Genomic DNA, 14928 nt, shown 5'->3' with positions numbered 1-14928 from the left:
CCTGCTGTTTGCCAGAAACTACATATAATCCCTAGAATCTAGAATCTTTCCCTTTGCCTCATATCCTAGGACAGCTCAATGAGACACATTAAGCAAGGTTTCCCCACAGTGCCTTTACTATTCCTTGCATACCATGTCTTGAGCAGATGGCCAGAATCCTAAATGCCAGAGGCTGCGTTTCAAGAGGAAGAGCATCCACAGGGCTAGCAACCATGAGGACTATCTTCTGCTTTTCCTTTGTATCTGTTATCTCAGTGACCCTGCATCATGTGGCCATCTGGCCAACATGAACACTAATAGACAAAGTACCCAGGGACACTGAAGAGTCGATAAGCAGCAATCAGCTTGGAAGTGTTACTTTTTTTCCTGCACTCACCCTGTTCTGTTTAAATATATAATTAATTGTCTTTGAGCAATGAGAGTAAATAATATGATAGAAATTAGAAAATGCATTTTACTCTTCCACTCAGAATAGAGCTATGGCCCAGTGTCCTAGTGCATGGAAAACTGTTTGGGAGATGTGGTAGGATTTGGGATGAACAGATTACGAGATGGCTAATCTGCAGTATAGATTACAGATATCTCAAGTGAGGCCAAGAATATGGGGAGTATATCTTTTGTAGAAAAAAAAAATCCTTTTAAAAGTTAGTAGGAAATACTGATGAGGAAATCTCTAATGCGGAAAGCCAACACACATAACAGGTAATGTTTCAGCCCCTCTGTGTACCATTTCAAAATCTTGGCTCCACCTCTTTCCCCAGCCCTTAGAGAGTGCCCATCGGCGGCAGATGCTGTGACCCGCTCTGTGCAGCTGCAGCCGAAGCGACTGGCCTGAGGCCCTTGCTGCGTGCCTCCCGTGCCTCAGCACGGACACCGGGGCCTCCCTAACGTTCTCACACGCGCGGCCCGGAAGTGCAAGCGTAGGCCACCCTCGGCCAATGCAGGGCAGAGCGGCCGGCTCAGTACCTCCTCCTTTTGTCTCCTGGGTGAACAGTTCTGGGGTGCAGAAGGTTGCACAAGGTTCCTTAGCCCTGCATTATCTACTGCTCCTCCTTTCTTGTTCCAGTTCTGCTCTGAGTTCAGTGAGACACACTGAGCGTGGTTTCGCACCATGCTGTTCACAGGAGGTCATGTTTCAGACCCTTCTTTGTACCATTTTAAAATCTGAGCTCCAAATGAACAGCTTCTAAAACAAGCCTTGCCATGGAGTCTGCTTTCTGGGGGAAAAACAGGCGGAAGCACTGATTCTAATCAAGTCCTTGTCTACCACTGATTGAAAACTCCCAGAACAACAAATGAAAAGACGATGATTATGACCATGTTCAGATAGGTTCTCACACTGTTTGGTCACATAGTTTTTCCTCAGCGTATCCTTCCCCACAATATGATATCAGTGTCATTCTGCAGTGTCGAATTTGACAAATAAAGTGCATCACACTTGATCTTACATTGAAGTTCATTATTTTTCTGAGAAACTAAGAGGCTTAGGGCTGGTGCCATTACTAGGAGGCTGAGGGGTCCACATGCTTGTTGCCTCTTGAGGACAAGGCTTGACAGATGTTGCAGGACAGTGACACTGTTTACCACTGCACTTGGCTCATATCTGAAAGTCAGAAGTTAAGTTCTCAATTATATGATTTTATCTGATGTTTATCTAAGGGGAGCCACTTAATCATGCTTCCCTGGAACAAATAGAACTTTTCAATTCCTGATTGGACAGAAGTCCTAGCCCAATACCATGAATGATTAAAGATAGTTACAGACTTAATTTATTTCAATAGCTATATACATATTTGATTTCTTTTAAACACCATACTTATAAGTAATTTTTTTTCTTTAGAAAATGAAAGTTTGCTGAGGGGACTAAAAGGCCGGATATAAGTTTATATAGCAAGGTTTTAGGGTATATCTACCACTTGATATTACAAAATCAGAAGCTTTATAATAAACAGAACACATTCATTAGATTCTAAACTTGAGGTTATTCTAATACTAAATTTGTACACTAAGGAATATTACCACACTTTTGGTCCCCATGGTCTTGCATAACGCTTGGCACACAGTAAATCTCAGTCCATATTTGCTGAATGATAAATAAATGAGTGACTGATAATAACAATGGCAAATGCCAACAAAGCCTCAGGAGTAAATCAGGGTGGCATCAGGAATGACTTTCCTGCAGTGTCACAGGTGTGGTATGTGGCAGAGGCCACTGCGTCAACCCTGTCCTCCACACTGTCTTCTGTTTTCTCTCAGTGTTCCTCAGCGCCCAGAGATCCTGGGAGCCAGGCGGGGGGACAGCACCCTCTGGGTATCCCTTCACTGCTCTGACGACTGGCTCTGGGCCGATCGGCAGGCTCCCAAGAACATAGCTTGGCAGGCCACTCGGGAAAGGTCATTGAATCTTGCCTTGGCACCTGTCAGATGGGGTTGAGGAAGCTTGAAACGCATTCCTCTGTATGTATCACTCTTTCTCAAGTGACTGGGACACTTAAAGATGATGCACTTTCCTAAATTGTGAGAGTGAAAGTGCTCAGTTGGCACAGCTTCCTGGCATAACGCAGAGCAGGAGAAAGGGAAGGAAGCTGATGTGACATCCAGATGCCTAGAAACAAGACTAGAGGTGGCGCTTAGTTCACAGATTGGGCGGTGGCAGCAGTTTGATCAGATAAAGCTTCTAGCACTCTTTAAAAATAAAAGTACTAAGAAGAAAACAAAACCCTGAATTTTTAAGATCTTAAAAATAAAAGCAATTAAAAGGAATTGAGTGAAGCCATTTTAAGTCAATGGCTTCAGTCAAGGAAGAGCAGGAGTTTGCTCTGATTAAGGGGAAACAATTTCCACAGGTCCAGGGTGCCCAGAGAGGAGTGGGTTTTCCACGGCTAAACCCCAGTGGAAAACTTTAATGAGATGGTTCTCCTGCCGCCACCAGCCTCCTCACAGGGAATTTTTGGGAACGCTGTATTCTAGCAATGAAATTTTCTTTATTCTAAATAAGTGTCTAGAATGATTCAGCATCAGGAATAAAAATGAGCATCAAAAACATTTGAAGCAACACAAACAAAGATAATTGTGCTCCAAGGGTTTGTCATCTGCCACTTTATTTTCCCAGCTAAAGATTCCTGCTCTTCCATCCGACTCGTTTACTGGAGGGAGTCCTTCTATCTTTCTCATTTAAATACTTCTCTTTTGGGGGATCTATTTCTCTGCCTGAGATTTTTATTTTATTTTATTTTTTAAAAATATATCTTTATTGATTTCAGAGAGAGGAAAGGAGAGGGAGAGAGAGAAACATCAATGATGAGAGAGTCATTGACTGGCTGCCTCCTGCACGCCCCCGACTTGGGATGGAGCCCACAACCTGGGCGTGTGCCCTGACGGGGAATCGAACCGCTATCGCCTGGATCCTAGGTAGACCCTCAACCGCTGAGCCACGCCCGGCCAGGTGAGATTTTTATTTTAAACTTTATTTTTTCATCCAATGTTCTATATGCCATTATCTGGAAAATAGAAAAGTCTATGGTCTTGGGCAGTGCGACAGGCAGAACCCTAAGATGTCCCCTAACCCCCACCCAGATTCTTAGCCCAAGGTGTTTACCTCCTCTCAGTTATTCAATCAAACGCTCCTCCCGGCACTGCTGTGAAGGGACTGTGCCAGCGTAAGTAAGGTCCCGAATCAGTTGACCTTAAGATAGGGGGATGATCTGAGTGGGTCTGGTCTAATCACAGGAATCCTTTAAAAGTAGAGTTTTCTGTCACTGAGAAGGAAGAGGCAGCGAACATCCAGGCTCTGAACGGCCTGTGGGGGCCAAGTGGCGAGGACTGTGGGTGGCCCTAGGAACTGAGAATAGTACCCTGACTGTCAGCAAGGAATGGGGACCTCAATGCTTCAACCACAAGGAAAGGATTCTGCCAATAGCCAGTCCTCTGCAAGAGGATCCTGAGCCCAGATGAGAAGCACGGACCCAGCGGCACTCTCATTTCAGCCCCACGAAGGCGTGAGCTGAGAATCCAGTCGTGCTGTGTTGGATTTCTGACCTACGGAAACTGAGATAGTAAATGTGGGTTGTTTTAAGCTGCTACGTGTGTGGGAATTTGTTATGCAATGGTAGAAAACTGATATAGGCAGCCAAATATCCACATGCTTAAAAATGAGGCAGAGAGGAGGAATGTGCTTGAGAAAAAAAGAATGGGATATTAGTATTTATTACTAAGAAATACCAAATGCTACTCCTGCAGCATAAGACTAGTCACCTGGGTGGTGAAAACTGAATCTAGTGGAGCCTATTCATAGAAGAATATATATTCAGGTTTTACTACATGTAATGCATTCACTTGGGTTAATTTTGTAGTGATAAAGAAACCTTTAGGTAAATATGTATTTGCATTTTCTTTGGTTCATAAGAGATCCTGAAAGTTTACAGCTATTAAAGACAAAACCATGTGTTCTAACCTTAAATTATACCTGGATGAGGGGTAGTTTTTAAAATGCTTCAGTTACACCAGAGAAAAGATATTTTGAGAAACTGAAAATTCAGATACAAATATATACCTTTTCATCTTTCCTTTTAAACAAAATTTTAATTAAATTTTAATTGATATGAGTGATAGGAAAATTCAGATTGTAGCCAGAAGAACTAAAGATGGTGCAATGTTCCTTGTGGTTGTGGGTGCCTCCTTACTTTTGTTCCACTGTTAAACAGGAGGGAGTAGATTTTTGATTTATTTCTCTTATTGCCTTTTGTTGTTCATGAACTTAAGGTTGTGTTTCATTGACTTCAAAGTAATTTCTGAAAAAAAGATCTGCTGACATTACGGGGTATCTGGATCATTAACCATGTCAACGCTGACTGAGGAAATAATGTTATAGCAGAAAAGCTATTTGTTTAAGATAAAGGGAGAAATGTTACCATTTGCACACATGCTTATAAATGGTATATAGGGTATTTATTTTTGTGGAAAGTTACCAGGAAATCTGGAAGTTAAAGAGAAGGCTGTTGATTAGAAAGGAATATTAGGAATATATCTATATTCTCCATTCTGTACCATTTCTGCTAGAAAACTTGTTCCCTAATTTTTAGAGAGATTTATTTTATTAGAGAATGTGCTAGGCAAGGCATGGGGAGGGATAGTATGACAGGGTACAGAGATGAATGGTGAAGGAAAGAACCTGATTTAGAAAAAAAATCCTATGGAGGAAAGTTGAAGGAATTTTTTTGCCTTAAAAAAAAAAAAAAAAAAGATGGGCTGCTTACAAATTTTCTTTTATAGCAGAGGATGGTAAATGTTTTTTTTGTGGACATAGGGGCATCACCATAAAATGGATTAATATTATGTGGCTATTATGTTGGCATACACAGGGTGGGCAAAGGTAGGTTTACAGTTATTTGTATGGAAAAAATACAATAATTAATAAAAAATAATACAAGAATAAACTGTGTTTTATGTACTCACAACTGTAAACCTACTTTCACTCACCCTGTATACAACAAGAGAGGAAAGAAATGCCTACAACATTTTGATGATAAAATTAAAAATATAATACATGAGTACAGTTTTTTTAATGCTGGTCTATCAATACACAGACTGGAATTGTTTTTTGCACGAAAAACATTTTGCTTAATTGGGGTTACAAATTAGTTTTCCCTTTCCCTTTTTTCAAATCGGTTACAAATCTTCATCCGTAAAAACTATTCTTAGTTCATAGTCTATACAAAAATAGGTGCTGGGCCCACTTTGTCCACAGGCCACAGTTTTCTGGCCTCTTATATGAAGTCTTTTTAGAACACTGGGGATCAGTTATTCTCAGCATCCATCAGGAATTGCATTAGAGGAAATTAGCATGGGTGTCACTGATAGGGATCAATGCTTTAGATGGGACACTATAAACAGAGCAGGCAAGGTTGTGGGGAAGAAAATATGGGGAATTAACTAGCACTTCTGATCTTTAAATTAAGATAAGAAAGAAATCTCATAAAAATGTATATACTCCATGCTACATCTACACAATATTTATTTTTTCTAGGGGATGACTTTACAAGTGTCAGTTTTAATGTTTTTTAATTCCATTACACAGTTTTTAAGTTTAGTTCTGATAATACACAAAATAAATTTTACCTGTCAATAATGTCTGGACCTAAAAATAAACAACCCATTTTCAGTTAAGGTCTATCAATTTCTATGAAGTAAACACTGCATAAGAATTTCCAAGAAATCAATGCAGTTACAAATACATTATCAGGATTTTTTCTTATTTCTTTTATTGTAGAGTGAAACTCCATTATAAGGTACCATGATTTATTTTGGGCTCAGTTTTATTGCAGACAACAACTTTCTTCCTCTAATACAGAGGTATTTAATATTGACAAACATATGTCACATAAACACTATTGCTTCTGGTTATCTTCCTAAAAGAAAGGCTCTAACTTCCATTAAAATAAGCCAGGCTCAATTGTGTGGTATTCTGGAAGTACCTCAATATCACAACTGTTATATTTATTGTCAGGAAGGAAAACTTAGCAACACATATAGTATTTGCATCAATGTAGAAATAATTTGAAAAAGAAGTTTAATTTTGGCAGAGCATTCAACATACGCTTGTATTTCTTCTTTGAACCTTAGTTTTGTCTAGTTTGTATAGAATGTAATATCTTTTCTCATCCTAAAATGTATAAAATTTGTAAGGTACATTGTAAAGCAAATAACACCTTAACAAATTGTAAAGCAAACTGCTTACTGTCTACCAATTCTGTAAGAATCAGCCCATTTATCTCCCTGGAGAGGAAACTCCTCTCAGTGGTCCCCACACCCAGGTCAGGGCACGGCCTCCTTGGTGCTCCCACCACACCAGGTACATATTCCTGTCATTACACTTCCACACTGTTTCATATTTCTGTTTACAAGTCCATCTACCCACTTAGACTTTGGGCAACTTCAAGGTAGGGATGGCATCTTACTCACCATCGCTCTGTCCCTGGTACCCAGCACAGTGCCAGCCACAGAGTAGGAGTTCATGATAAGTTTACTAAATTAAGAGCAAATGAATGGACACACTGAGGGCAAGTGGTCAGGTATGAAGGTTCTCTTTTCACCCAGGGATGGGCTATCACTATTTTCCAAGATAGTGACTGTTCTCCTTACTGTTTTCCAAGAAGGCCAGTGTGACTATGGCATAATTCTGGATGTAGGGTAAGGATGAGTGCCAGGAAAGAACAGCAAGAGGAGAAAGGATGCCCGAGAAGGAGAAAGGGCTTTGTCAGAGAGCAGGAGGAACGGAATATGGCCCGTGGGTGGCTGGACCCAGTTAGGGCCAACAACGTGTGCCCTTGGTAAAGCTGGCACAGGGCAGACAAATCACTATGAGCCATTCTTTCCCCCTCCCTCCCTCCTTTTTCCTTTATTATTTATCTATTTGTTCATCATTAACCATTTTGTAATGTAATTTGGAAACTCCCTACTTTTATTGAAAGTAGCCTACGGAAGGCTCTCCTTGGCAATGCTTTGAGGAGACAGAATTTCTCTCTCTGCTGCTTCTCCCTTGCCCTCTATTTCAGGGCGACTGGTAATGAGGTAGAAAAATGATGGAAGGATCCCATTAATTTTTATTTTTGCTGTAAACATGGAGACTCTTCTCTTTGTTTAGATGTGAATGATGAGGTTGGGGGCGGGGGAAGCTTTGCTTCGGTGGGAGCACTTTCCCTGTCCTTCAACACCAGGCCTGGAAATACCCTGGCCTGCAAGTACAACCACAGGTTCCTTCCCCCACCCAGAGCGCTCTTCTCACTGAGTTTTTAGGGGAAGGGGAGCACTGGTTTAGCTTTCTGTGAGAAGTCAAAACATGTCTTTGATGTTTGACCAACCTATGTTTTTTTCTCCATTCCTCTCCTGCCCCAAACTTCAGCCCCATTCTTCTGGGGCTGGACAATAGCTGCAGATGAGCGACAGGAGGAATAGATGCGCACTGCCCATCCCAGAGTCATGATTAGCCGTAAGCCTAGAAGCGTGGGGCTGGGGGTGGCCTGCCCAGTGCCCCAAGAAACATCTGCTGGAGACTCTGGGAGGGTAGAGATGTGGACACTGCTGGTTCCCATGTTCACCAAGTGTCTAATCCTCATGGCAGTTATTCAAGGGCTATGTGTATGTGCTCAGGATAACATGCTTTTCATTTTTTAATGCATCCAATACTAATTAGAAAATGAGAAGAGTTATTAATTTTTTATAGCAGTCAGTTTTTAAAACAAAGTAATATTTTTTTCTAAGGGATAATGAATGAGGAAAATGATGGAAGCAGTGGCCCAGCAGGGAACGTAAATCTGCTCACTGTAATCAGTGATCCAACTTCCTGCTCACATTTTAAAATCTGGGAAAAAGCTGAAGCAAATTCCTTTGTTTCTTTAAGTATTTCCGTCTCTTCTCTTGCTATTGTCTGATGCAGGCAAATATAGTCAATACTCTGATACAAAGGGTGAATTTTCTAGTTTCAGAAAGAAACTTGATTGTTTTCCAGGAGATTACTATAAACATTATCCTGTAGTACTTGTAAAGGAAACACAAATCTAAGGAGAACTTAATGTTTGATATTTTATAAAGTTCTTGGAAGCCATTTTGATGGCACTGCATTGACAATACTAAGGCCAGAGAAAAGAAGGAAAACATTCATCCAGATTTAAACCATTCCAATGGCAGGATGGGACACCTTAGCAGTTTAGAGTAATTAAGCATTCAGAATTACTTAGGGACGGTCTCACTACCATTTGCATATCACAATACTCTTTTCATTGTATTAAACATATTTTTGTCAATTCTTGCAAGAAAACCTAGTTTTAATAAACTAAGTAATGAGTATAAATTATAGGATTCATGAAGGTAATCAGTCCAAACAACTGGCGTACTTACAATTGCATTTCTTCTGAACAAACCTAAGCTTGCATGCTGTTCTGTAGGTGGAGAGTCGGATGCGATCCAGATCTTGAGCCCCTGGGGGGGAAAACGTACACATATGGTATGCCATGTGTGTGGAAAGGAATTTATAACATTTATAAATAAAACAACTATAAATATAACCCATGCACTTAATTTTGTTATTAGAACATAAATATAACTTTAAGACTTGAAAAGGTCTATCCTGTCTCTCTCAGGTTCTAGGGGAAGAGAGCACATGTAATCAACACTGAAGATCAGGATGTCAACCATGTTCACCAGCCAAGAAACACAACCTCAGCCCTGTGAGTCTGCCACTTCGGAGAACAATCTGCTCGAGCTGTTACTTAAACAGCCAGAAGACATCAGATAGTAATATCAAATAATCATTTTGAATGTGCTGTTATTGGTCATGAGAATAAGGTTGTGAGGTGAGCACATGCTGAATGTCGGGCATTTTTTTCTGCTTGACCTGAGGCCAACTATTTTTGGAAATCCTAGTTATCTCCTCTGGAAGAGAGGGATGATGATAGTACTGCTATTCACTTCATAGGCTGTTGTCAGGATAAGTGAGTGACTATACTCAAAGCACTGAGAACAATGCCTGACACACAGTAAGTGCTATGTAAGTATTCACTGTTTTACTACTATCTCACCTGCAACCTTTCCTGTCGATCTCAGAGGAGGCTTCTTTTTAAAAACAACAGCCACTCTTACACTGTGGCTTCCAGTTCCTTCCTAACGAAGAGGAACATGTTCCCTATATTTTTGAGCTACTTTCCCTATTTATTCCACTCAGGGATTCAGCATGGCTTATGATGCCAGAGCACCAAGTCTGAATGCTCTCCTGCTCAGAATCCAAGTTCCTCTGAAAGCTCTTTCCATCCTATCTACCCAACAATAGTTCCCACTACTCTATCCCAGGTCCTCTCCCCTGCAGATGGGCTGCTTGTTACATAACCCAAGTTTCCTCTGAATGGGTTCATCTCTAGACTGTTCTAGGACACAGCAGACTTTCAACAAATGCCAGTTCTCTGCTTCTAAATGTTTGGCTTTCTTGAAGCCCATGTTTATGGTTCATAACAGATATAAAGGCACATAGCTGTATTTTTTGATATGTATTGAACTTTCTCTTTACCAGTAAAAGTGCTACATAAATGCTTCTGAATATAATAGCTAGGGTAGCAAATAAATGAACAGGCCTAAAAGTAATATATTAGGAGATCATTTAAGTGCTTTCCAAATGAAACTCAATATGACTAGCAAGTGTCCCTCACTGAGAGTGGTTAGCACTCCCTCAACTCAAACTGATCTCTTTAGATTCATTTAAAAATACTATAAATACTCCTATTACTTTGTGGTTTAATAAGGCAGATAATTAAACATTAATTCTTATAGAAGTTTATTACTTGATAAACAAGTTCATTGATACTGAGTACCTGAAGGATGAAAGTGGTAAGGGCTTATACTCTCACACAATCAAGAAATTTCCTTCAACATGTTCTCATTTTAGCCAATAGCCATGCCAATAGCCATGGAGGACTATTTGCAACAATAGGGATGATTATAACATAGTGAACATAAATGGACTTGTGTGAAGTTTGCCATTTTTATCTGGTGTCCAAGTTCCTCATGTGCAAAATGAGGATAATATCAACTTTATCTGCTGGTAACCTCAGTAGCTGGTACCTACTGGGAACTTAACAGCAAGCAGATGGGCCTCCTTAAAAGGCCTCCTGTGCCATTTCTGAGCAGCAACAAGCGATAGAAATTTCTTTTTTATATTTGAGCTTTAACTTGCCTTTCTGTGACTTCAATCTATTTGACCTAGTTTCCCTTCTGAAGCCACATCTTTTCTTCCTGGCACTTGATAATTTATTTTTCAAACACTGGGAAGCGGCTATCATTATCATTATTAGCATCTTCATTACCATCTGAAGATCATGTACAAAAGCCCCTGTCATCGTGAGTTTAGAGTTTAGCTGGGGAGGAAGCTTCTCCTTGACTTTTTAGGTCAAAGAGGTCAAGTGCACAGCCATTTCAAGTACAATGTCTACCACTGAGCACGGCACACAATACGGCTTCAACACATGGATGCGGCTGTTATTATCCTCATTATCATCAGGCAAGGATTTGAGGCCCTAACTGTTCTAGTTATCCTGTTCCACAACTGGCTAATATCTCCTTGAAATGAGATATACAAAATTAAACCAATTGCCACTGCCATTGCTTCACCAGTATAGAATATATAGAAAGCAATTATCATCATCACCTTTGATAAGGGCACTTAGTAATGCAATTCATTCTTTGGGCACTATTAAGCTTGTAGTTCATTAAAAAGCTAGTTTTAAAAAATCATATGTACTTATATAAGTCAGACATTTTTCTACTTTCTATTTAAAAGCTTATTTGGGGTGGGGGCTACAGGTAGGATTTCATACTTATCTGGTTAGTTTTTTAAATTTTTACCTCATGCTTCTAACCTTTCTGATTTCTTTTTTTTTAAATTTTTGATTTTGTCACTGGCATTTCAAAGGGGCTTCCCAGTTTCGGGTCCTCTGTAAAGCTGAGAGGCTCATGTGGGAAATGAACACTCTAGGTTGCCAGATAACCAGACAGAACAACTATCAGAAATACTCTGAAAGCTAAATCTGCCTTTCTCCTGGCTGTGGATGTAATTTTATTGATGTGGAGTTTGGCTCAACAATCAAGAGAGTCTCAATATCTGTAAATAATTATTTGAAGAAGACATTAGGGACACAGATTATTTGTATACACTTTTTAAGAATAATGATTTAAGCCCCAGGTATAAAAGGACTATGATGCAGCACACAGTTAAATTTCTTAGTTCCAGCAAGATCTTAGCCTCTGAGAACAGAAACCCTGGCTCCTCCGCACCTCCCTCTCATAGAGTCCTAGGGGCAATTTGGCAAAGGTGCTTCTCTCCAGGAGCAGGACAGAGGGAAGTGGAGATGATACTTGGGGACAGGAGTGCCCCGACTGCTCACCTATCATGATGTAGACTTAACGGACCCTCTGTTTTATTTAAGAATCTGGAAGAGGTCTGCAGGTCTGTCAGTGTTTCTTATTTGTGTAAGTTCTTCCTGGCTGTGGATGTGAGGCCTCACTATTAAAAGGGATGTGGCGAGCAAAGAAAGTTAGCTTTTCAGATATAGCAGCACACTACCTTGCAGAGATAGTGTAAGTGGCAACCAAGATTCATAATGGATTCTGGGACAACCGCCCCCCAAACCCTCGAGAAAACCCTGACCTGAAATACAGTGTGCAGGCTCTTGCTCAAAATAAATTTGTCTCTGCTCCCATAAACCATAAACTTGATTCAGTTTTACACGTGTGGTCTCTTCTTGAAAGTCTGTAAATTCATAGCCTACCTGCGAGTAGTTGCATGTCTTCTGTGTCCAAGTTACTGCTTAAAACCAAGGACCTGAACAGGGCCACAGAAGAGTCTTCCAGTAAACTACTAGAGGCTGTCCTCCAACTTGACTGGCCCATTACTTATCCTCCAGACACGGTCACAGCACTACCTGTAAACATGCCCAACTGTAGGGCGATCAGCTCATGTTTCTCTAACATATGCACAACCGAAGAGACTCTGTCAGTATCTTGCTGAGATTAAGGTCTGTTTTTATCCTATGATATTTTCCTGAGCTAACACTCTAGTAGCCTTATGAAAAAGGGAAATTAGCTGACTTAATTCCTCTATATAAAGAGATGGAATTTGAATAAATAAGGCAGTGAAGCCAATAAAGCAATCCTTGTTCTCTGCATGTTGAAATGTCCGGGGTTACCACTATCTTTTGTTCACGATCTGAAAAAAGTTTCAGTTTTATCATGAAACCTACATCACATTCATCCCCTAGGCTCTCAAGAGCCTGTATTCTCCCTCTTTAAAAATGAGCACAGCCTTTCCCTACCTTTTATTTTTTGTAATGTCCTCTTCATTATTTCTCAAAATCATGAATAGTGTTTTTCCCCCATTATTATTATATCACTGGTATATAATTCTTTAAGACATGAAAGCTCAACTCATTTGAATAATATCTGAGCTTTGCTTCATAATAGTACGGCGAGGGCTGAGGGTAAACAATTAAGGATAGATATGAATACTATTTTCTCTACTTTGGTAAACATTTGAAACTTTTCGTAATAAAAATTTAAAGCTAATCATTGAAGGCAACTCGATGCTCTTGCACCATCTCCTCAAACCTCTCGTGTCCATGTCATAGCTGGAAGAAAGTGATAAAGATGAAAGCAAAAGTACAGTAAAAACAGCGACTTTCAACCTTTTTCATATCATGGAACACAAACCAATCTAATTACTAAAATTCTGTAGCGTACCAAAACAATAAAGATTTTTTGCTGATCTGACAAAAAAATAGGTATAATGTTGATTCGTTTCCATCAGATGGCTATGATTGTGTTGGCTGTTGTCATTTTTTGTTTGACAATCTAAGGGCAAAGAGGTCAGTGACCTGACTAAATAGGTTTTGCATGTTTTAAAAATTCTTGCCACATATCAGTGTGCCTGCCGCAGCACACCAGTTGAAAATCGCCGAGTGTGTGTGTGTCTGTGTGAGAGAGAGAGAGAGAGAGAGAAAGAGAGAGAGGGAGAGAGAGAGAAAAAGAGAGAGGGGAGGTGTTTTGAAGAAGTTTGGGGTGAAAGACAAAGCTCAAATTTCTACCTTAGACAACTCAGTGGGATGGTAGATGGGTGACCCTCACTGAGCTAAGGTACAAACGGAGAAATAAGTTTGAAAGTGAGTGAAATGAGTTCAATTTGGGGCTTAACGTGTTGGAGTTGCTTGTGGGATGTCCAAGTGAAGCTGGATACATGGATATGGAAGCCCTGACTATGGGATGCATTCTAGGAATGATTAACAAACATATAAAATGTTGCAATATGTCTTGACTGGGCCAAGCCTGGAATATTTTTCCAAGAGGAAACTGTGTGCACAAGTAAGGCTATTCCAAATTCTAGGTGACAGAATGAGGCACACAGCTGGGAATAGCAACTTCCTCCTCACTTCCCACCAGTGCCTCGCTGTTCGGTAGTTGATCAAGGACTGCACGACTTTGAAAATATTGGAAAGCAGAACCCTTGGCGGCGAGATTGGCTTTTTTGTATGAAGGGCACTATTAATACAGTTCATGGGGAGCCCACCTTAAGCTGCTTCATCAGTATAAGCTTTGACTGTGAGGAAGAAAAGCTGGGAGGGACACTGTGTTTATATGCTGACTATTCCAGATAAACTGGTTCATGAGAATATGGGAAGTGGTTTTGAAGGAATTTTTAGACATTTAGAGCCATAATAATAATAATGGTGAAGCCTTGAGAGAAAATCAAATTGTATATGAAAAGAATTGGTCAAGAACAAAACTTTGGTAAAATCTGACTTCAGGGGGTTTGGAGGGTACTAAGAGACAGAAAAAGAGAAGTAGAGTGGTCAGGAAAAGCAGGGGACCAGACACAGGGTGGTAGTGACATAAGAGAGAATTTTTGGGATAATGACCCATGGTGTTAACATCTTAAAGAGGCTGAAAAGCACGAGAGATGAAGATATAGGTAAAAATAGTCACTGTATCCACTGTGGCCTATGGTAGTGAAACCATTCATGTCATTTTTCTGAATTTTGAAGTCAGTTTTTCTAAAAATCATAGTGTGCATTGCAAAATCATGTTCTGGGTTCAGTGTTACCTATTTACCTGCTGCCTGCAGTGAACATTCTGAATAAAGACTGCCTTCAAACAATTCGACAGTGTTTGTTGAGCGCCTGCATTTACCTCCCTTCCATTTCCGGTCCCTCCTTCACTTAGAGGCCACTCTGCTTTCAATCTAAGACCTTTCGCCTCCTGTTGGGCAGCCTTCCAAGTCCTGAAAGAGTGTTTTCCAATAGTTTTCTCTCATTAAAACCTACCTATCCTGTGCCCCGGAGGCTTTTCAACCAACCTTGATTCAGCATCTAAGGTGAATGGATTGAAGGTAAGCGT

General features: G+C 40.3%; 1 protein-coding gene across 2 annotated transcripts in view; it reads right to left on the bottom strand.

Moving 5' to 3' along the window:
* Window positions 1-14928, bottom strand: part of DTNA (dystrobrevin alpha) — a 224917-nt gene that overhangs the window by 93799 nt on the left and 116190 nt on the right. For both annotated transcript variants that reach the window (XM_016195949.2, XM_016195948.2), the window contains exon 4: window positions 8896-8976. In XM_016195949.2, coding sequence (XP_016051435.1) covers window positions 8896-8976 — 81 coding nt within the window. The remainder of the gene's footprint in view (window positions 1-8895; window positions 8977-14928) is intronic.

This window comes from Miniopterus natalensis, chromosome 7 (assembly GCF_054644295.1).
Source record: "Miniopterus natalensis isolate mMinNat1 chromosome 7, mMinNat1.hap1, whole genome shotgun sequence".
Lineage (NCBI taxonomy): Eukaryota > Metazoa > Chordata > Mammalia > Chiroptera > Miniopteridae > Miniopterus > Miniopterus natalensis.
This window is presented reverse-complemented; position numbering and strand designations above follow the sequence as displayed.